The 23638-nt window shown below is 41.8% G+C and overlaps 2 protein-coding genes across 17 annotated transcripts in view; one reads left to right on the forward strand and one right to left on the reverse strand.

Moving 5' to 3' along the window:
* Nucleotides 1-13064, forward strand: part of ccdc30 (coiled-coil domain containing 30) — a 200159-nt gene extending 187095 nt beyond the window's left edge. For 7 of the 13 annotated variants that reach the window (XM_038773500.1, XM_038773499.1, XM_038773506.1 and 4 more), the window contains 3 exons: nucleotides 706-808; nucleotides 3037-3152; nucleotides 6555-13064. In XM_038773500.1, the coding sequence (XP_038629428.1) occupies nucleotides 706-808; nucleotides 3037-3152; nucleotides 6555-6759 (424 nt within the window). In that variant the 3' untranslated portion in view covers nucleotides 6760-13064. Of the gene's footprint in view, nucleotides 1-705; nucleotides 809-3036; nucleotides 3167-6554 lie in introns of all 13 variants that reach the window. The other 6 variants (XM_038773509.1, XM_038773512.1, XM_038773501.1 and 3 more) reach the window with 5 other exon arrangements.
* Nucleotides 13065-20309: 7245 nt separating this feature from the next.
* The window catches only part of padi2 (peptidyl arginine deiminase, type II), a 41708-nt gene continuing 38379 nt past the window's right edge, over nucleotides 20310-23638 (reverse strand). For all 4 annotated transcript variants that reach the window (XM_038821892.1, XM_038821893.1, XM_038821891.1 and 1 more), the window contains one exon: nucleotides 20310-20618. In XM_038821892.1, coding sequence (XP_038677820.1) covers nucleotides 20382-20618 — 237 coding nt within the window. In that variant the 3' untranslated portion in view covers nucleotides 20310-20381. The remainder of the gene's footprint in view (nucleotides 20619-23638) is intronic.

Below are 23638 nucleotides of genomic sequence, written 5' to 3' on the forward strand. Positions count from 1 at the left end.
AAATGTTTTTAGAAATGTATGAGCTGAGATCACAAGGTAGCATCTTGACTCCAGTCAATGCTGCATATATTGATATTGCAGAGTACTGTGGCAGTAGGGGAGGGGGTTTATGTCTTTGCTGTGCTGCGATCAATTGTTTTAAATTGGGAGGGTAGTAGAGTAGGTTGGGGGGAGGGGGGGGGGGGGGGGGGTTCAAACCTGTGCAGATCATGGCTCCCATGGTGGATCTTAATATAGTGAGATTCTGGTGATTAGAAAGGTTCCATATCTAATCTCAGTCTGTGCTCTATTCACTTATTTCAACCAAGGTGGTTGTTGAGCCTCAAACCTCAAACTGGCCACAGGGCCTGCAGAACAATAAGGGCATTGGCTGGATCTCTTGCTCCTGATCGTAGTACAGTGATCACTCCAGGAAAAAACTCACCTATGTGATCATTGGGTGAAGTTGACATTGGTATGAGATGTGATACTGTTTACGGTTAAATAGGCTGTTAATGTTCACCATTGAGGCTTACACATGAAGAATGGCCAATGACAATTGCTTCATTTAGAGCTGTACCCCAATAAGGAGTATTTGCCTTTTGAAAGAGGTGGCAATGAAGGGAGAAACTGGTGACAAAAGGCAGGGGGAAAAAATGCAGTTCAGACTGTATGCACTGCCAGTGGTGACCAATATTGATTGTCTTCCTTTCAATCACTTTTTAGGATTAACTACCTAGAAGAGGAGAATAAACAGCTTCAAGACGAGACAGTGAAGTTGAGTGACCGGCTTGGCTCATTGGAGCGCTCTCTGAAAATAATTAAGACGGTACATGGTACAAGATGAGTTGGATGGTGTTCCACGCACTATACAACCATTTTTTTTTTGTTTTCCTTTCCCATTCTAACGAGGCATGAGTGCTGCATCGCAGGAAGGTTGGCCACTTAGGCTAGGTTTTATCAGCCTTCCAGTGCCAGTGAAACTGTCGCCCGGTAAGATTCAACAACTTGAGGGAGGGAAGAACCCACAATTTTTCACGTGTATGTCCAGAAAATGAATGTTGGTCGAGTGACTTTAACCACAAGTGGCACAGCGGCCACACCCTTCTTGTCTCGGTCTCCTTCACAAGCGATCATCTGAGCTCATAGAAAATGGCGGATCAACTATTTTTAATCTAAAGAGTGGCGCTTATTGACAAGCTAAGCTGCTGCACAAATACCTTTGAGAATCTGTATTTAACCATAGAATTCAAATCCAAAATCATTAGCACTGCCACATTACTCTAATAAAACCACAGTTGGACATTCAATAGCCAGAAAAGTGTCCTTGACATGTTATACAATACATGACATAAAACAGAATATCCAGTAATTGACTGGGAACATTACAGCTGAATATCTGCTCGTAATATGGTTTAACCCGTATATTATCTTAAGTGTCACCCATCCTAATTGAAATACAGTAAGTAAAGTACTTTAATTGAAATACAATGTAAGTATTGATACCTTGGATGGAACTGTTGATGCCACTCATGCTGTGCATGGGCCCAGAAACTGTAGTTGTCCCCAATGTTGATAATAAGTAATAGGTAAACAATGGGCAACTGAATCTTAATGCAATGTCACTTCAACTATGAAAGCTATCCAACAGTATTCGTGTATTTGAGAGAATTGCTTGCATTGACCAGATAAGGACAAAGATTAGTAAAGCATATCGGCTAAGGCTAAATCCACCCCTGCCACTCTACCCCTTAAGTATACCTGCAGATTGAGCCCTTCAGTCTTCAAAATAAATTTTAGTAACATATTTGAAAGGGTCGAGAAAGTAAATCAAGATCTTAAGATACATCAGATAGCACAAGGTCATGGTTCCGAATGATAGGAAAAGTTCCCAAGTCCCCTACCTGCCACTTCATGCTGATCTATTGATCCCACCCAAGGCATGACTCCCGTCAATGGTAAGCCCCAAGTTGTTGATAGTGGGAGATTCAGCGATGGTAATGCCATCGAATGTCAAGGAGCAATGGTTAGATTCTTTCCTGTTGGATATAGTCATTGCCTGGCACTTGTGTGGCGCAGATGTTACTTGCAACTTGTCAGCCCAAGACTGGATATGGTCCAGGTCTTGCTGCATCTGGAAATGGATTGCTCAGTGTCTGAGGAGTTGTAAATGGTGCTGAAGATCCCCATCAACAGGGCAGCACGATGGCACAGTGGTTAGCACTGCTGCCTCATGGCGCTGAGGACCCGGGCTCGATCCCGGCCCAGGGTCACTGTCCGTGTAGAGCTTGCACATTCTCCCCGTGTGTGCGTGGGTCTCAACCACGCAACCCAAAAGTGTGCAGGATAGGTGGATTGGCCATGCTAAATTGTCCCTTAATTGGAAAAAAAAGAATTGGGTACGCTAAATTTATAAAACAAAACACTCTGAAGCAAAAATTCAACGCAAATTTCACCTGGACAAATGAATGTGAATCATTGGACATGACAAACAAGTACCTGATCTTAAACCTAACCCAACAACTGCCTGGTTTTAACCTCCCAAGGAAAGAGTGATCCACCCTTGAAGGGTTCAGGACCGGCCAAGGCCCCTGCTTGGTCAGCCTCCACAGATGGGCATTAGTATTAGCCTCCTATGTGCCTATGGGAGAGAGCAAACTATACACCACATCATAGAAGAATGTCCAATCCACAGACTCAGCAGAGGCCTATCCACATTCAACATAGAAGGACCATAAGAAACGGCTTGGCTTGGCTTGGGGACTTTGCATTCGCTAAATAAATAAAATGGTTCTGAAGGGTAAATTTAAAACAAATGTGAAGATTTGTTTTCATTTATGTAGAGCGTGATTAACAACTCAAATGGAGTTACCAAAAGGGGTAACCAGGGCAATGGATTAATTTAAGAAACAGCTTGATTCTGTACTGGAGAGATGGTAGGGTCTGCATTGTGAACCAAATGGTCCCTTTCACCTTCACTTATCATGTATACATTGTGCTACCTTCACTGTTATGGTCTTGATGTTCATGTTTTGTGTGTCTGTATCTCTCTACTAGGATCCCTCCAAGTCACAGCATCATGAGAATTTGTCCGTGTCCTTTCCCCAGGAAACTTGCAAGTTTCAGTTCAATGACACTGCTGTAAAGAATGGCAACTTCCTATCTTCAACACGGTATTGTAATTACTGTAAATGAAAATTCTTTATTTCTGTCCCTTCCCAGTAATTCAGTTGATAAAACCAGTGCACAAATGAGCTTCATTGGCCTGTGTATGATGTCTGGTCACCTATACACCAAGTTAGCTGATTTTGGCTGAGGGGCTGGAGGGATGCTACAATGGCCTCAGTCACTCTGGGATAGGGAAGGGGGAAGATAGCAAGGATTCACAGTCCTAATCTGTATCTAATGTCCTGAGCTGGGTCATATATGCATGTGAGGATGGAAGCTGAAGACAAGATTGGCCTTGATTGTGATAGCCACCATGGTGAAATGCCTTATTTACATTCATTTCCTAAGGTTACACATTAAAGCTCTAGACGTAGGTGAGATACTAGATAATATTGCAATGTTGAGCAGCATTTAAAATGGTGCGATGAACTAAAACAGCTATTTGGCCAGTAGATTCCCACTCAGTTCCTCTTTGTAAATCTAGGCAGTGAGATGACTATTCCACTAAACACAGGACCACCAGATTCTTCTTTTGTGATCCCTATTGGACATATGCACTTTCTAGTAGGGAATCACTGAATAACATTCATGACCTGGAGCATAGGTTACTTTTCCCCTCACACTAAAGTCCATAGTTTCTCAATTGTTTCCAAACTGACATCAGCTAATTGAGTGTAGACGGGGCATCAAACCTAGCACTTTCCTGACTAATAATACCTCTGCAAAATTGGAAGATTTTACTTTGAGTAACGAGCATTGAGGGAAAAAACCAGTAGGTGTGAACTAGAGTATAGTGTCATCCATTTCACAATTGGAATTGGAAGCTGTTCAAATAGTGAGGAAAGCAACGAACCATTTGTAAGAAGGCACGCCTGCCATAGCCCCAAAGGGTTCTGTGCGTAGATAAGTCACAAATGATCATGGAAGTGCAAGGTTTTATCTTTGGCTTTGTTGAGTTAAGGACACTCTTCCCCCTTCTATCCTTCCACCTTGAGTTTTACACCGAGGTATCCTCCGTTCCTCCCTCCCACAGCTTCTGTACTAGGCTGCTCCTCATCCTCAGTGATTGCATTCTCAATCTCAGTTCACTTTGCACGCTCTCATCTGATTTCATTGATCTCCTGTCTTTCCTAAACGCCTTACATACATATTCTTCTACCCATGTTCATGCTCACCATTGCCCACACCCTTGCCATCTGATATGGTCCACTTCCTTAGTATTAATCATGTCGTATGCGAAACGGTTGAGGACTCTGGGTCTGTACTCATTGGAGTTTACAAGGATGAGGGGGGATCTTATTGAAACTTACAGGATACTATGAGGCTTGGATAGAGTGGACGTGGAGAGGATGTTTCCACTTGTAGGAAAAACTAGAACCAGAGGACACCATCTCAGACTGAAGGGACGATCACTTAAAACAGAGATGAGGAGGAATTTCTTCAGCCAGAGGGTGGTGAATCTGTGGAACTCTGCCGCAGAAGGCTGTGGAGGCCAAATCACTGAGTATCTTTAAGACAGAGATAGATAGATTCTTGATTAATAAAGGGATGAGGGGTTATGGAGCGAAGGCAGGAGAATGGGGATGAGACAAATGTCAACTATCATTGAATGGTGGAGCAGACTCGATGGGGCGAGTGGCCTAATTCTGTCCCTGTGTCTTATGGTCTTATAAAGCCATCCATGACGGTTTCCTTATATTCCTCATCACGCACAGCCCCAGACATGAGGTTAGGTTCCATAGATGTGCTGGCACTCAGCTCCACTACCTATCTCAACTTCTCCAGTGTCTCTAATTCCAGAGTACTTCACAGGATCACTGAATTGTTATAGTGTAGAAGGAGGTCATTCGGCCAGCATGTCTGCACTTGCTCTTCAACTGAATATTATGACTTAGTGCCATTCTCCTGCATTTCCCTCGTAGTGCTACACGTTCTCGGGCGGGATTTACCAGCTGTTCACGGCAGCAGGAAATTCCGGTCCCACGCTGGCACTCTGGTTTCCCGGCAATGAGGGGGGCTATCACCAGAAAATCCCGTTTACAATGGCCGGGTCGGTAGTTCCCGCTGGTGGGCTGCCTCCGCTAACAATAAACATGCGGCAGGGTGTTTAATGAATCCCACTCATCACCTTATGCCCTCTTGAGTGCTTCGATTCATCATGCCTCCACCACACTTCTTGGCAGTGTTTTCTGTACCCATCTTGGATGAGTTGCAGTTTTCTCCATATAAGCATTTAAAACAATAAAGTTGTTGTCTCTGTACCCAATACTCTGTACTCTTTCCACTGTCTCATTTTGAGCCAGCCTCTTCACAACCTCAGCCCCAAACTCTTGGAACAAAGAGATTTCCATCTCCATTATAGTTCCAATCTCCACCACCGCCTTAGGCCTTTCTGTTGCTGAAAAAGTCATCCAGATTTTTGTCGTCGCCCGACTCAACTATTCCAATTCTCCCATTTTGTGCTTGCTCACTAAATTTCAGCACTTCTAAAGCTCCACTGCCTGTATTCCGTACTGTACCAAATGCCATTCACCAATCACTCATGACTGTAATGACCTACCATGGTTTCTGATCTCTCAAAGCCTCTAATTTAAAAATTTCATTCCTCCATGGTCACAGTTCTTTCTATGCCTGTAACCTCCTTCCCCTACAACACCTTCAAGAACTCTGCATTCCTCTGACTCTGGTCTCTTGTACCCCTCGACTTTTGATCCATTATTGAATTGCTGCTCAGTGTTCGGCACTTATGCATTGAAGTTCCTTCCATAAATCCCTCTGCATTTCTACAATCTCCCCATCAGTTAGCAATGGCTCAATTGGTAGTCATCTGAGTCGTCATGTTCCAGATTCACTCCAGGGCCTGAGCACACGGCCTACCTTTCAGGGCAGTATCGAGGGAGTGTTGCATTGTCGGCGGTGGCGTCTTTCAGATGATATTTTAAACCGAACCCTCATTTGCCTGCTTGGGTGGATAAAAAGATCCAATGGCACTATTTTGAAGAAGAGCAGAGGAGTTATCATTCCCAGTGACCTGGACAATATCCCTGAATCAACATCACAGATATCTGGTCATTCTCACATTGCTTCGTGTGGAGCTATCTGTGCACAATTAGCTGCCACAATGCAGCACTTTAAAAGCACTTCATTGGTTGTAAAGTGCTGATCATGAAAAGTGCTGTTTAGCTGCAAGTCTTTCTGTTTCCTTAAGATTGTCTTCAAACTCTATATAGTTGATCAGACATTTGGTCAACTATCCTAATGTGTCCTCCTTTGCCTCAACATCCATTTGTGTCTGATTAGATCTCTGTAAAGCACCCAATAAAATTTTTCTACAGTAAAGGTTTTGTATCAATGTAAGAAAGAGCTACTATTTTTGTTGTAGTTACCTGATTCTTCTTCTCTTCCAGTGATACACCATCACCAGCTAGTAGTACTAATTTCGGTTCTATGGAAAGCAATCGACGCAGCAAAGGAGCGGAGTGTTCCAATGTCACAAAGTCTACATTTCCAACCCGGTCGCATCATTCAGATGTGGGCTACCTAAACCTGACGAGCTCCCCAGGGTGCAGGGACCTGGATGATGGCCGAAGTCTAGGCAGTGATGAGGTGTGATCAGGCCATGGCGGAGACAGTGATAGATCGGAGTACAATTTTAAGTGGATCCTGATTGTTCAACCCAAGCAAATTTGACGACTGTGTGACCCACTTTCTATCTGGAGTTAAAGTAATGCTGGCAATGGGGCCAGGGACATATTGACTCAACACAAAGCAAGCTGTTCTCTTTGTCACGTTGCCCAACATGAATATTAACACATCTTTCTCTGGTAGATTGGTTGAAATACCTGAATTAATGCTGGTCCGGCTATTGCACTTACAAGCACACAAATAGTAGAGTCGTACCAGAATTACAAAGGTTAAGTGTGCAGGTTGAATGTATAAAATCTCTATGGTTCTAAAATCCACAGAACTCTCCCAGTGTTAAAATGAGCTTTGGTGCTATTGTCCTATTTGTACAATGAGAACAGAGAATTCATCTGTATGAGTAATTAGTTTGTCCACAGTGAAGTCTATATCTATTATTTGTGCTGAGCTTTGACTTAAAGCTTCGAAGCTATACTGTATTGCAGTAAATTTACACAGTTTCAGAAAACCATAAGGAAATAGCATTAGGCAGTAGTACTGGTAACTCAGTTGTAAAGAAAAGTGTTTTGACTACTTTCTGAATTTGATGCCTTCTAGCACTGTGTTTTCCCAAATCGAGTTTCACTTAATTGAGATTCTGAATTTAAAAAAATAAATTTAAAGTACTCAATTATTTTTTTCCAAATAAGGGGCAATCCACCTACCTTGCACATCTTTGGGTTGTGGGGGTGAGACCCACTTAGACACGGGGAGAATGTGCAAACTCCACACGGACAGTGACCTGGGGCCAGGATCTAGATTCTGAATTGTAACTTGAGCACAATGCCGCATACTTCTGCCGGGTCTTAGGCCTCATGGGCAAAGGCTCCTGGTGTGATGTAGTGTCACCTGGATGAAAAGGTGTCAGGTTCAGTCCCGATTGTGTTAATTTATTTCAGAAAGAGCAGTATTTGAGGGGTTATGATTGTCTTCCACATGACCAGACTAGAGAGGGGCACAAATGGGCCAGCATACCTACTTCTGATTACAATGTGTGATCATCAATAATGATGCCCTTCACGCGGTCAAATAGTCTGGCACTAACTATATAACTGCAGTGACAAATGACTGCTTGGACACTGTATCAAAGTGTGTCCGCACCCAATCAAAAGTCGGTACCTTCAAAAGAGATGGGGTGGGTGTGGAGAAGAATAGAGGAAAACAAATTGTAGTCCCAGAATCATTCTTCTTTCTGATCCCTTAAAGCTTGTCTAGCACTTTCTAACGTAAATCCCAATTGCAGACATTTGAAAGAGTGAAAATGGAAAGCTTGGCATGCAGAAATGCAGACCACAAACAGTCCAATTACACGCATTTTCCCCTGCATTCACTTAGCCTTTACTGCATTTCCAGTTAAAGCGCAATCACTGCTGCTGAGGTTACTTAGATAGCTGCTGCATTAACCAATCAGTGCAATATGATAGTGCACCACTGGTTTGCGGCTTCCTCCTCAGAGTCCGTTCCCGATTTAGGCTTTGCCACGGAGTGAAGGGAGCAAAACAATGGGAGTGCAGATTTGACACTCCCCAAAAAGTCATAAGGGAATGTCTGAGGGGAGCTTCACCCCCGTCAGTTCAATCATATGCCTCCTAACTGCTAGAGAGAGAGACAAGAGCAAGATTGATAGAGGCCCAGATACAGGTGACCTCCAAGGGATTGGCATTTGGGAGAAACCTAAAAGAGAGGGAGTAAGATACCATTAAAATAAATGGTCAACTCTGTTACTTTAATAGATTAAAAAATAATCTGGGTATTAATACAACTCTGCGACAGCTAAAAACAGGTGTGACATTATCACTGAACAGCATCATTTCACATTTTTGTCTTGGCAGGAGGTAATTTTGTATGATTAAACTATACAGCTTAGGGGAGAATCTTATTCAGCTAGTCGAGGTGCATATATATAATAAACAGTAATAACATTTAACATAATTTATAAAGTTCATAAAGGGGCACAAACTTGTTCAGGAGAAGGAAGATGAACCGATCTAAATCCTTTGGAGAGAGGTGGGTACACGGACCAGGGGCATAGTGGAGGTAGAGAATAATGTCTAATTCAAGATATAATTCAATAAATATTTGACAGAAATATGTTGTGTGGAACATACCTGGAATTGGTGGGTTGTCTTCTGAGGAAAGGTTGGACAGGCTAGGCTTGAATATGCTGGAATTCAGAAGAGTAAGAGGCAACTTAATTAAAACAAGATCCTTTCCTGAGGGGTATTGACGGTGGACTTGTAGAGGATGTTGCCTCCTGTGGGAGAATATAGAACTCGGGATCACTGTTGAAAAATAAGGGGTTGCCCATTTAAGATGAGGAGGATGTTGTCTCTCAAAGTCATGAGTCTTTGGAGCTCTCTTCCTCAAAGAGAAGCAGAAGCAGAGCCTTTGAATATTTTTTGAGAAAAAGATGGATAGATTCTTGGTAAGCAAGGGGTGAAAGGGTATTGGGGGTCGGTGGGAATGTGGGGTAGAATTTTAAGAATGGCGAGTAATTGACTTTCTCCATCCCAAGAGTCAGCATGTTGTGTGCAACCGCCAACTCTCAAATTCGAATTTGATTGACAGTGGGTGGGACTTCCATCTGCCATTGGGAGGAAGTCTTGCCCATAAGAGGTGTTAGCCAATCAGATTGGCCAGCAGCTCTCTAACCCGACCAGGCACAGGGCTGCAGTGGCCAGAAGTGGTACTGCAGTACTCTGCTTGGAACAAAGTACTGGGACCAATGGGAAGGTAAATCCCAGGGGTTTAAATCCCACAATAGACTGGACAGTAATCTCAGTTTGAAAAATGTTGCCGAACAATTGATAGTGATGTAAGAATAAAATTTGTTCTAAATTTGATAGAATCCTCCAATTAGTTTCCCCTTTCCCCAATAATTCCCTTAATTCCTTATGCTGCGTGAAGTGCTGCTTGCTGCTAAGATAAAAGGTGACTTTTTTCCTCCGAGAATTCTGCCAAAGTGATGGTATGCTCCCATCAGGGGGGGGTAATTGCCGCCTCCTGAGGCTAAAATTGTTTCATTTTCTTTTCTTAATTCTGGCCTTGGATGACTTTGTGGAATTTGCACGTTCTCTCCGTGTCTGCGTGGGTGCTCCAGTTTCCTCCCACAGTACAAAGATGTGCAGGTTAGGTGATTGGCCACGCTGAATTGCCCCTTCATGTTCAGGGATGTGTAGATTAGGTAAACGGGGTGAGATGGGGTGGGGAAGTGGCCTAGGTAGGCTGCTCTTTCCGAGGGCCGATGCAGACCTGATGGATCGAATGGCCTCCTGCACTGTAGGGATTCTATGATTCGACAAGGAACTGCACATGGTGATCAGACTGAGATTGGGACTCAAAACTATCACCAAACCTTTAACCTACTGCTCCAAGGTATAGATCTCTGCTACACCACTGCATTAGACAACTCCCCTCTCTGCAAATGTGTTATTTTGATGTTTGCAAAGCTTTGTCAGGAAAATTGTTAAGGATTTGGGCAATAATTTCACCCAAAAGCGAGCTGAGACAGACACATTCACATGACCTGTCAGAGTTCACTGCTCTGATGGCATTAAATTCTGGGCTTTCCGGCATAACTAAACACTGAGTCTGGGAGGGGGAAGTGTTTAAAAATTTGAACGAGTAAATAATGAAAGGTTACTTCTACTGAGCAGAGAGGAAGTAACAAAGTACCAGTGACTCCGGAATAATTGTCTAAGCAAAAATGGGGATGGTAGACAATATTTTCACATGATATTTAAAGTGATTATTGAAATCAAATCCGTTAAGACCTTTTAAGAAAGAGTTCGATAAACACTGGTTAAAAGACATTTAAACAGGATGAAAAGAAGAGAGATTGTGTTCGAGTAGATTCACTGATTGACAAATGCTAAATGGCTTTCTATGCTAAATGTTCTCAGATTTTATGTAATTACGTTTGCCATGTGTTCTTGTGTCAACTTTATACAGAAGCCTTTTTATATGTGGTTGAGATTAGATTTCTGTTCTGATTTTCCATCTAGAATCATGAACTCGGGTACTCCAAGTAGATGAAAGCTGTACATTTCAGCCCAGTGTCTTGAAATTAAGATTATAGGATATTAATGTGTAAACATTCAGCCCATGCATCTATTTTAAGAGGGATTAAGCTGTTTAGAATTTAATTTTAAATGTTATAAAGTTATTAAATGATGCTGAAGAATGCAACACGCAAGCATATCACAGTTAATATGGTGCAGTTTTGGTTAATGTTAATTTCACAGCCCAGGTTCTCTGATCTCTTAATGTGCACAGTTCAGGTCAGTGATATGGATTTAAAAAAAACAAATACAGTGACCTCTTTGAGCCTGGCTCATACGAGTGCTGTGTCAATTAGTTGGCCTACTGATGCCTTTTAAAAAGCAGTGGATAAACCCAATGACTGGCAATTTTGTGTGTTTGAGAAATAGGAAAGTCACTGCAGCACTGTAAATGACCAGTTAAATGATCTGAACCAAAAACCAAAGGGTGCCATAGCTCGGAGCCACTCTAAACTGTTGAAACTTTATTCGGCAAAACGGCCTTGGCATCAACAGGCAGCAACTTTGCCGAATTGTAACATTAACCAGCATCCAAAGTGAGTTGATAGATTGAATAATCATGGAAGCTTTGTATTAAGTGCAGGTTTACAACTAGTTTGCACTGAAGTGTAATGAGATCATATATCTCTATTGTGCAATACCAGGAATTTGAAGAGGAGGGTCAACAGTCTCTGCTTTGGGAGCTTTGTACAATGCAACTGATGCCCTTCTCCCCTTTCATTTTGATGGGTTAATAATTAAGTTGGGTTCTTTTTAAATGTGTCATTGTTTGTTCAGAAATAACATGGTTAATAGTTCATAGCTGCTACTTGCTTTAACTGGCCTGTTCTAATGTTGCCATAGTTTCTACCACAGTTAAGCAAACAATTAGAAAAAGGGGGTTAGTCTATATAGCACCTTAACAGATCTCTTGGAAGGCCCGAGTGCACTTTCCAGCAACTTTTAACAGGCACCTGCTATTGTTATGCAGCAGTGTGTGGCAGCCATTTTGCACACAACGTGGTTCAAAAAACAGCAATGAGATAAATGAATCCATTGTGTGCCCATCTGAACCCCTTGTGTGCTCATTTGAACAAGAGGGAAGGATCTTAGTTTCATAAGGACAACACCTCCAACAATGCAGCACTCCTCCAATGCTGTGCTACAGTGTCAATGCAGGTTACATGTGGAAGTCCTGGAGTGGGGCTTGAACCTACCACCTTCTGACTGAAAGGTGTGAATGCTACCAAATGAACCAAACGGACATTTCCAAATAAGATCAGTATTTGCCAATAGATTGGGTACAGACATGGCAGAATTGTTAAGAGCCATTTGAAATGAAGTAATTTTGAATATTGCAACCCAAGTGCATTGATTAACAGAAGAGCATAATTACTGAGGTACGATTATTTTTACATGTATTATTAAATAAGATCTTGAACTCATTGAAAATACAAATCTATTGGCAAGAAAACAAACGGTTTGTAAAGAATATAATATGTATGTTTATTACAGATTGGGGGGAGGGGAAATAATTATCCTATATGCTAAGATCAGTAAAAAGAGCACTGAGAGTAAAGCAGTTTCTGCTGCTTTGGGCTTTCACTAGTCCCTGAGTGGAACATGGAATGGGTTTACTGCCTCTTGTTGCTGTTTGAAGCCACCAGTGCCAAATATTACTCTAGAACTGCAGATGTGAGGCTGTATTAAATGCAGAGCATGCTTCTACATATATAGAACAAGTTGTTGGTGCTTAGGAAACATATGGGTTACACTAATTCACCAGTTATCAAATCCGAGCCCTCCGACTTGAGACTTGTACTCCACATCAAGCCTTGAGACTGGCCTTGATGTCACTGTTTGATTATGTTACTGTGCATGCTTCCTATGTTACCATAAATACAACTATGGAACTTCATTATCTTTCATACTTCATGTAATCCCATAAACAGGATGTGGTGGTTGTATATTTTATCAATCTATGTGACTTTGTCAAGTTTTTTAAAATGAATGTATCCTTATTTATAAGGACACTATGGAATTATGGTGATATATGATGTAGTTAACATTACAACTGCTGAAGTCGTTGAGCTGTTACTCAGTCTACAATTCTAAATTATTCAGAAAGGGGCAGCTAAGTGAAACAAGTTGCTTTGTAACTCAACATATTAAGTTAAATACAGAGGCTCAGGTTTGTGTGCGAGTGGTTGTTCATTACATGCTAATGATGTAGGAGTCCAGATCCATTCTCAAAAGATCACAACTCGGAATACTTATCCATCAGAGTGTTAGGTGGAGTTTCTGTAATGTTGAAAATCTTCAGGTGGTGTGTAGCCCGCACCAGTTGCAAGCTATGCTCGGCATTCAACTCATCACAGGATATGGTTGGTGACTGTAACTAGCAAGATTACACTGTACTGTGAACACCAAGAAAGCCATGTTTTATATTAGATTTGTTTTTCAGATTAGTTGCCAAATTGTGGATGTTCCCTATTTGCAATGGATTGTGTTTGTGACGTTAATGGTTGAGTCACACAGTAGCTCTTCACAACCTATCCTTTTCTATTCCCTTTCAACCTTATTGGTGCCTTGCACTGTAAGGCTTGCTCCTCCCCTAAATTATATAGTTCTCGAAACAAGGCATAATTCAGTACAATGTAGGGATAATATAACTACCAATTTTTAAGGTATTAAACACCTGAACATTACCCAATAAGGGATTTAGTTTATAAAAGTGAGATTAATGTTTTCCTTCACAACCATCCACACTATATTAAATGTAAGACTGCAAGGTCTGTATTAACTTGTCCGTAGGAGATCATAATTTCTGAATACAGAATGTTGTTGGCGTGTGTTTTTCCATTTTGACCCTTTTAACTCATGCTGTCTCAGTGAGGCATGCATGTAACACAATTTTTTTTTAAAACACTAAAGCTGATGCCTGCGGTTTCTGTCCAAACCAAGCTTTTGGAACAGGCAAACAGCACATTTCAGGCACTTTTAGGAAATTGGAGAGCGAGTTATCCCAGATGTAGCTCAGAACAATGGACCAGGTTGTGGCCGAGGAAAAAGCTGGAAGAGGCTGCATTGCCCACAGTGACTTGAAACGGCACATGGAATAAGATAATTGTAATAATAAAGACATTGGATGATGTTCACAATAACTTCACTACAGATTGTCTAAAAAATGAAATTGCTGAGCCCATTGAGGCCTGCATGAGGGAAATGGTCACCCCACTGTTTATTTTGCTGGATAACTATTGAGTGTAGCTTCAATGCATGACGAAAAGTAACCAAGTTAAAAACTAGACATGAGTGCTGTTTCGAAAGGCCGGTGCAGACTCAATGGGCTGAATGGTCTCCTGCTGCACTGTCGGGATTCTATGATTCTAGACTGCAGGGTTTGCTTTTTACTGCTGATAAATATAGAAGCAGGAATGGAAGAGAATGCAGGAAATCTTTTAAAATTAAAATGTTCCAATTAGCAACATCACACTATTTGTATTTAAACATGAAAAGACCACAAAGGCATTCTATACTTGAAACAAAATATGAAGATAGTTTCATTAAAAAATCATAACTTAAAAACAAATCTTCATACTGCTTTTTCCCCTTTGGCTCTGTGCTTTGTTCTCCGAGCTGCCCCTTTTAAATCCACTGGCTAATCCCACAAATCCTTTATTCTGGGAAGGGGTCATGGGAAAACATAAGATGGTGACCTGAATAAAATAATCACATCTGTTATTTTAAACAGAGTTGTCTATCATACGATATACAGATTTAGGTGTTCATTAAATGGTCCACAAATGCCATCAACTTTTAATTTGTGATTTTGGTTGTATATTATAATACTTTAGCTGTGTGTTTGTTCAGTCTTCTGCCCTCTGTGACATTTATCATGTATTTCAGTGTACAGGCTATAGAACCTCAAAATGCGGCATCCTATCACTTTAATTTCATCCAAACTATGATTAGCAACTGACCAGTTTTGAGTTGGTGAATTTGAAAAATGTTAACCTGAGTTTGAAAGTCTGACTTTTTAAACAGTGGTCCATTATTTTTCACATGCTTTTGTATCACACAATACAAAGATATTAGTTACCAAGGATTTCAGTGAACTCTGATCATTTGCAAACCTTGGCATTCCAGCCACATTATTCCCTTTCTGGCATCCTGACAAGAGGTTATTGTGTTTTATTCTAAAGTATGTTTCAATCTAACCTAACGTGTCTATTAACCCATTCTTTCGATTAAAATCTGATAGCCATCCATGAAGATGCAATCTCAAACTTTGGAACTTAACTACACCCACATTAGATGTTTGACAGTACAGCAGGGAAGCTGGCACCCTACATGTCCCAGCCACTGCCTTAGTGACTGAATGTGTCAAATTTAATTTTTGTCACAGGAATTTTTTACGAATTGTAGTGAATTGAGATCCAAAATTATACCCATTATTCATGAAAACTGAAAGCCAGTGCCTCGTCAAATAAACTGACAAATGGAATTATGTTACATATGTAGAAAGTTCTAATAGTTTGGTGCAGAAACTGCACAATGCCCAAAGAGTTAAACGATTTTGAAATGGGAAATACTAGCAGCCAGGCTTCCCCAGCTGAACTGGCTTATTCAATGTGTATGCAGGATATTTTGAGAAGTTTTAAGAAAGGCAATTAATGTGATGCAGTAATAGAAACACACAGCATTCTGGTCAGGAGTGGAAAAAGGATGTTGAACAAGTGAATACTTTAAATGGGGGCCCTTCACCAGAACCAATTCAAGAATGATGAAGAACGGTTTCACTTAAAAGCATAAAGGAACTTCCCCATTCCTGAAATACCTGCAGAAATTCAATACTGGTGACCAATTTGGGCCATTCGGCTAAAATATAAAATGACTTTGAAATAATGCACAAAACTTTGCTAAACTGTTTTGTCATCTAATCATGTACCCATCAAGAATTTTCATTTTTGCTGTTAATCATCCTTGCAGTTTGTGTTTAATTATGTATGGTACACTACAGAATATTAACAAACCAAATGTATTTTATATGCGGTGTATTTTTGAAATAAAGATATATAATTTTTTTCTAAATGCATAAGCCTGTTCATTTTTTGTAGTTCATTGTTGATTTACATTCTTCCCACCTACCAGCTATACTGGGCAATTCCAAAAATAATAATCTTTATTGTCACAAATAGGCTTACATTAACACCAATGTAGTTACTGTGAAAAGCCTCCAGTCGGCACATTCTGGCACCTGTTCGGGTACACAGAGGGAGAATTTAGAATGTCCAAATTACCTAACAGCCCATCTTTCGGGACTTGTGGGAGGAACCCGGAGCACCCGGAGGAAACGCACACAGGGACAGGGAGAACGCGCAGAAGCCGCACAGACAGTGACACAAGCCGGGAATCAAACCTGGGACCCTGGCTACCCACTGTGCTACCGTGCTGTCCATCATGCTCCTTGGCTTTAAGCTCTGCTCAAAATTTCGTTACTAAAAGTTCCAAATTTTCAAGGGATCTGTTCTAAAAACAAAACCCCCACTGAACAGATTCCTGACTTGATAAGTAAGCAGGAGTTGAAAGGAACTGTAAAGAGCAAAGGAGCAAGAAGTTAATTACTGTTAAGTGACACAGTGGAGAGTTTTACACAAGCGCATTAACAGAAAACTACTGAAGGAGATTGCACATTCAAATGTGATGAAGAACTATTACGAAAACGAGTGGGTCGGTCTCCCAATTGCTGATTGTTAATTCTGAGGTGAGTGCAGCTAGTAGCAGTCTGCCGGTGAGCCGAGTGGAAGAAGACTGGTGTGTGATAACTCAAATTTACCCTGAACCACTCAAATGCAAGTGAAACACTCAGTACAATGCATTTTAAATGGATAGGATGTAAATCCCTCTGCGTGCCCCAGAGATGTCAATCATGAAACAGTGAGTCTGGACTCTTCATATCTATGACAAATCAATAAAGATTGATTAACTGGATCTTAATATAATACAAACAGGTAAATGCTAGCAATATTCAGCAGGCCTGACAGTTTCTATAAAAAGAAACAGAATGAACATTTCATGATGGTGACTTCCATCTGAATTTTCCTTTCCAAAGGACCATTTTGTCATTGACCGAGGAGAATAGAATGATTCTATTATTATTAATATTATTAATGAGTATTATCAATGACAAAAGGAGGCCATTCAGCCTGTGCCAACTCTGCAAAAATAGCTCAGCTTGTCCCATTTCACCTGCCTTTCTCCATAACCCTGCAAACTGTATCTCCTAAGATAATTATCCAATTCTCTTTTGAAATACCCAATTATGTCTTCACCACTCTCTCTGGCTGTGTATTTCAGATCCTAATCATTTATTGCGTAAAAATGTTTTAAGCTTTGCTCTTTCTCCAGCTGAAATTGTCCAGCACTTTCTGTTTTCAGATTTTCGGCATCTGCAGTATTTTGCTTTTATATTGACGATAATGGTGTTGTAGCAAGGAAATCTTTCTTACTGGAGTAAGTGTCTGCTGTAGCTTATTTGAATCGTAATTGTTTTTAACCACTGTGGCCTTTTGACTATTCCGGAATTTCATCTCTTCCCTCACGGTTTTTATATTTCAGTTTGCATAAATTTCCCTCTTGTAAATATTCAGACCCTTGCTGGGATTGAATTTCATGGATGCCTCAATGTTACTAATCCTGTGTGCTTCTAGTTGGTGAGTATGAATGGATTGAGCCCATTTACATTCCTCGTTCAACATCCTTGCACATCCAGCAACTCTTATTGGAAGCATAAGGTGATCAAGTCCAGGAACCAGGGTTAATTTACTCATTAATGACCCATGAGGCTTTGACTAATTATATTATTATAATTGGGCCGCACGGTAGCACAGTGGCTAGCACTGTTGCTTCACAGCATCAGGGACCTGGGTTCGATTCCCGCTTGGGTCACTGTCTGTGCAGAGTCTGCATGTTCTCCCCGTGTCTGCGTGGGTTTCCTCCCATAAGTCCCAAAAGACATGCTGATTAGGTGAATGGGACATTCTGAATTATCCTTCAGTGTACCCGAACAGGCGCTGGAGTGTGGCAACTAGGGGATTTTCACAGTAACTTCATTGCAGTGTTAATGTAAGCCTACTTGTGGCAATAATAAAGAGTATTATCATAATAACTATTATTATTGTTGTGTCTCTTACTGCTCGAAGCCTGGCCCTTTGACTGCAAGAAGTTTAAGCAAATACTGGTGAGCAATAATATTGGAGTTAATTGCTCCAAGAATAGACAGAACATATATTTTTCAGTAAGCTCATTGTTTTTTTAAATTCAAAAGCCACCATTGAAGCAGAGGTATTATCAACCGGTTCAAAATAAAATGGTTGATCCCTCTGTTAAAGTACAGAAGAGGGAAATTCAATACAAATGCATTAAACAAGAATACCAGAGTGAATTGCAGGTCTCAGATCTAGGAATGCTGAGGCCTGGTCAGTAACATTTCCTCAAAGAATCACCAAACTGTTGCTGGTGGTGTTTAATAAATCTAGAATTGTGTCCCAGACAAAGGAATAGCATAGTCCAGTGTTTTTCAAACTTTTTGCCCGGGACCCATTTTTACCAACCGGCCATCCTTCGGGACCCATGCCTGCCGACGTTCGTGACCCGCCATTTTCTCTTACTTTTAATGCTAGAGGTGAGCCTGGGCTTATATTCTGTAGTCTAGAGTAGTGAAGAATGAGAAATGACCTAATTGAAACAGGCATTATTCTCTCAGGACTCTACAGAGCAGATGCAGAATGCAAGTTTTCCTCAGATGGGTGGTTTACAGCCTGGGTATATAGTTTACAAATTACAATGCGGCAATATTAGACATAGATGAGGAGGAATTACTTAATGCATTGTGAATCTTTTTAATCTCTAAAATTTACTATCAAAGAGAGTTCTGCAGGCTCAGCTATTGAGCATATTCAATACAGATGCAGGAAAACTGAATTGAATTTTTTTAAAAATCTCCTCCTGGGTTAGCGCGCTGACGTCAGGTGGAGGTGTGTTTCTCTCTGGGCTCTGGGCATGCATACTGATGAGCAGGTATGCATGCAGAATGCGTAATTTCTAAAGCCGCTTGCATTTTTAAACCCTGGCTGCTGCGGCCATAGCGCCTGAATTCACGCGATCGGGAATGCCGTGATGGATGGCTCCACAACCCTCCCGCGGGTCGTGACCCCCACTTTGAAAATGCCTGGCATCATCGATGCATGAACAGTTTCCATTGAATGGAATGGACAAGGAGACTCAAATGTATGACCACTCCGAGATTAGGGTTGAAGAAATGGGAAAGATGGAGAGAAGGGAATTGGGCTTGGGAATACAATCATCGAATCCCTACAGTGCAGAATGAGGCCATTTGGCCCATCGAGTCTGCACTGACCATTTGAAAGACCACCCTACACCAAGCTAATCCCTACCCTATCTCTGTAACCCCACCTAACCTTTGGACCTTTAAGGACAATTTAGCATAGGCAATCCACCTCACTTGCACATTTTTTGGACTGGGGGAGGAAACGGGAGGAAACCCACGCAGACATGGGGGAGAACTCCACACACAGTCACCCGAGGTCAGAGTCGAACCCAGGTCCCTGGTGCTGTGAGGCAGCAGTGCTAACCAATGTGCCACCCGGTTCAAAGGAGAGGGAAATTGGAGAATGGTGATCAAGGAAGAGATCGAAATGGGAATTGGATGGGCATGGGAACCAGCATTTCCCGCACAACTGTAGCACCAGCACAGAGCATGAGCAGCTAGTATAGGAGTAAGAAAAACCTGCTAATCTGTTTATTTGAAGGATTATTTCTTTTGGTTGGTGGATGAGGAACAGTGGTTGGAAACAGAAAAACATAGGATGGGTTCTTGAACTGAGTGAAGTCTGAGATTTCCAGTCAGAGAAGTCATTATCACAAAACTAGAATCCAAATCAGACTCAAAGGAGATAAGGAGAGGGGTCGGGCCAGTGAAAACAACAACTGAAGTGCCTGATTGGACCTTCTGCAATTCAGGGGGATTCTGTGATTCTAAGGTGAATGTCAATACTGAGGCATTACACCAATTACTATCAGTAACAGATCTATCATTGAGGCATTACATTAAAATTGGTTATGAGGGAAATCAGAATGTCAATGTAATTTCAGCGACTTACTCTAGTTACTGCTCAAATCAAAGTTCTTCCTGACACTAGCTTCCCCACCTTCCCCAACCTCATATGATTAGATGACATGTGGTTTACAATGTCATGGGATCAAAGCTTCAGAATACCTCCACCCATGCATAAAACACTGGATCAATGACCTGTGGCCAGGAAACAAACTCTGATGAACAATTAAATAATCAAGCATAAATGTTAAGTTCAGACTGCGAAATGGTGTTTCAATGGTACCGGTTTCACATTGATAGTCTTTTGTCAGTAATTTGCATTTTATTATGGCTACACAAAATAAAAACTAAAAAGAATACTTTGGTGTTGGTGGTCATTCCATCTCCATATTCCACCATTTTAAGCTAAATGGCTTTCGACGAACATTGGAACCGCAGTGAACTTCACCAGTCAACAAATGATAGGCAGCAAAGTCATCGATAAAGTTACAATCCAGGCCGAGTGGTTCCAATGCTTCGCGCACCTCCAGTTCCAGTGGACATTTTCCATTTATCAGAGGCCCAAACGGCTTTGGAATGCCCAGGTATTTGCCGAGGACTATCATATTCACCTAAAGGGACACAGATGGCTGTTACTCTTTTATTTATGGCTCCAATGGTTGCGTTGCGTCTCCTGGGTGCCTTGGCATCCAGCCTGTTTGCTGCTAAACCAATCCATGGATCAAGATTCACCCAGCTGCACATTTCAGAAACCACTTATTCAAATTGCATTCTCAACTACGCTGCTGTTTGCACGATCCATCCTTTTGAAGACACAGATGTCATCGACTGAAATGGGTTCTCATGCTGCTGAATTTACGTTAGAACTCTTGCTTCAGACACCAGGGCTGCCTCAGGCATGGCAATTTTTGTCCTTCCACAACCCCAAAGTGGTCTGTCGGTACATCAGATTTCAGAGTAACCTGGGCTGAGCTTGGACTGCCTGCACAATCTCTCTGGGACTGACCATCTATGAAAATAGTCTTTTGGATGAAGTACCAGAGGATTGCTGGCAAAACAATGGATACTGATATGATAAGGGAGAAGGTTAGGATGGGGAAAGGCTAGGTCAAAGGGAAGTGTTTTGATGAGACTTCTGAAAACAGAAAGAGAAGTGGCAAAAAAGGAACTGGACAGGTAGTTCCAATAACAGCTCTACAATTGGTAAATACCTTTTAATGTAAAACATCCAAAACCGCTTCACTGGATTTTTATGAAGGACAATTTAGCACCAAACCACTTATGAAGATATTAGGCCAGGTGACTAAGGGACAGGTCTTGAGGAACAGAGATGGAGAAGTTTAGGGAAGGAGGGCCTGGCAGCTGAAGCATGGCCACCAATGGTGGAGTGAATAAAATCAGGGATGCTCAAAGGCCAGAATTAAATTACCTTGGGGGTTGGAAGAGATATGGAGGGACAAGATCTTGGAGGGATTTGAAAACAAGGATGAGAATTTTAAAGTCGAGGCATTTCTTTCTGAGAGCCAATAATATATGTGAGGTAGCACTATGTGGGGGGTAGGATCAGCAAGTTTGCAGATGACACAAAGATTGGCCATGGTCAATAGTGAGGTTGAGTGTCCCGAGTTATCAGAAGATAGACTGCAATGATCAAATGGGCAAATAAGTGGCTAATGGAATTTAACTCTGAAAAGTGAGGTGATATACTTTGGAAGGAGTAATTTGATGAAAAGTGAGGTGATATACTTTGGAAGGAGTAATTTGATGAGAATTCAATGAATGGCATGATATTAAGAAGTTAGAATCATAGAATACCTACAGTGCAGAAGGAGGCCATTCGGCCTATCGAGTCTTCACCGACCCTCTGATAGAGCACCCCAACCAGGTCCATTACCCGCCCTATCCCCATTATCCCACCTAACCGTTAGACACGAAGGGACAATTTAGCATAGCTAGCCCACATAACCTGCATGTTTTTGGACTGTGCGAGGAAGCCGGAGCACCTGGAGGAAGCTCATGCAGACATGGGGAGAATGTCTGGAATTTGCACAGTCACCCAAGGCTGGAATTGAATCCGGGTCCCTGGTGCTGTGAGGCAGCAGAGCTAACCACTGAAGTTGTGAGGAACAAAAAGGACCTTGGCATGTTTGTCCATAGATCTCTGAAGGCTGAAGGGTAGATTGGAGAAAAAGACATATGGGACACTTGCCTTAATCAATTGAGGCATAGATTACAAAAGCAGGGAGCTCAAGTTGGAGTTGTGCAGAACTTTGGCAAGGCCGCAGCTGGAGTATTGTAAATAGTTTTGGTCGCCACATTATAGAAAGGAGGTGATTGCACCAGAAGGGGTGCAAAGGAAATTTAAGATGTTGCTTGCGGCGGACCATTTAAGCTATGAAGAGAGGTCGGATAGGCTTGGGTTGTTTTCGTTGGAGCAGAGGAAACTGAGGGCCCAACTTGATCGAGGAATACAATATTATTAGGGGTATGGAGAGAATGGATAGGGAGCAGCTGTTGCCCTTGGTTGAAGAGTCAGTCACATGGGGACACAAGTTCAAGGTGAGGGGTAGGAGGTGTAGGGGGAATCTGAGCAAAAACATTTTCACCCAGTGGGTAGTGACAGTCGGGAATGCACTGCCTGAGAGGGTGGTAGAGGTGGGTTGCCTCACATCCTTTAAAAAGTACCTGGATGAGCACTTGGCACATCATAACATTCAAGTCTATGGGCAAAAGTGCTGGTAAATGAAAATTGGATAGCCAGGCCAGGTGTTTTTCACGTGTTAGTGCAGACTCGATGGGCCGAAGGGTCTCTTAAGCACTGTGAGATTCTGTGATAGGGGAGTTGGACTTGCTGCAAGTCAGTTCCACAGAACAGGAGTGCACTAACTGGCTTGAGAAACCAGCAATCGTGGAATGCCAGATAACAAGTGTGAGAGGAACAAAGGATCTATGTGGGTTGCAAAACAGAATGAGGCCAATAAAATAAGGTGGGAAAAGATAAGCTTGTATACATTTGGGTGGGTGTATTATAAAATTAATTGGTATATGCACAGGGAGCCAATTAAACTTGAAGAGGATGTGGACTATCGGGTTATAGTGCATTTCAGGACACAGGCTGAACATTTTCCAGTGTGTTGAAACTTATATGTGGAGATGCCGGCATTGGATTGTGGTGGGCATAGTAAGATGTCTTAGAACACCAGTTAAAGTCCAACAGGTTTGTTTCGAATCACTAGCTTTCAGAGCGCAGCTCCTTCCTCAGGTGGGTTCCTCAACCACATATAAAGACAAATTCAATGATACAAGATGATACTTTGAATGAGTCTTTGCAGGTAATTAAGTCTTTACAGGTCCAGATGGTGCGATTGGAGAGAGTGATAATCACTGGTTAAAGAGGTGCCGCGCGTCCTGAAGGCCATTTAGCCTCTGATATTTGGGTAAGCGTTCTCCAAGGCGGTTCAGGACACGTGACAAATGCAAAATCGCCGAGCAGAAACTGATAGCCAAGTTCTGCACGTATGAGTACGGCCTCAACCGGGATGCTAGATTAATGTTGCATTACATTCACCCCCACCATCTGGCCTGGGCTTGCAAAATCCTACCAACTGTCCTGGTTTGAGACAATTCACAC

This window comes from Scyliorhinus canicula, chromosome 16 (assembly GCF_902713615.1).
Source record: "Scyliorhinus canicula chromosome 16, sScyCan1.1, whole genome shotgun sequence".
Classification (NCBI taxonomy): domain Eukaryota; kingdom Metazoa; phylum Chordata; class Chondrichthyes; order Carcharhiniformes; family Scyliorhinidae; genus Scyliorhinus; species Scyliorhinus canicula.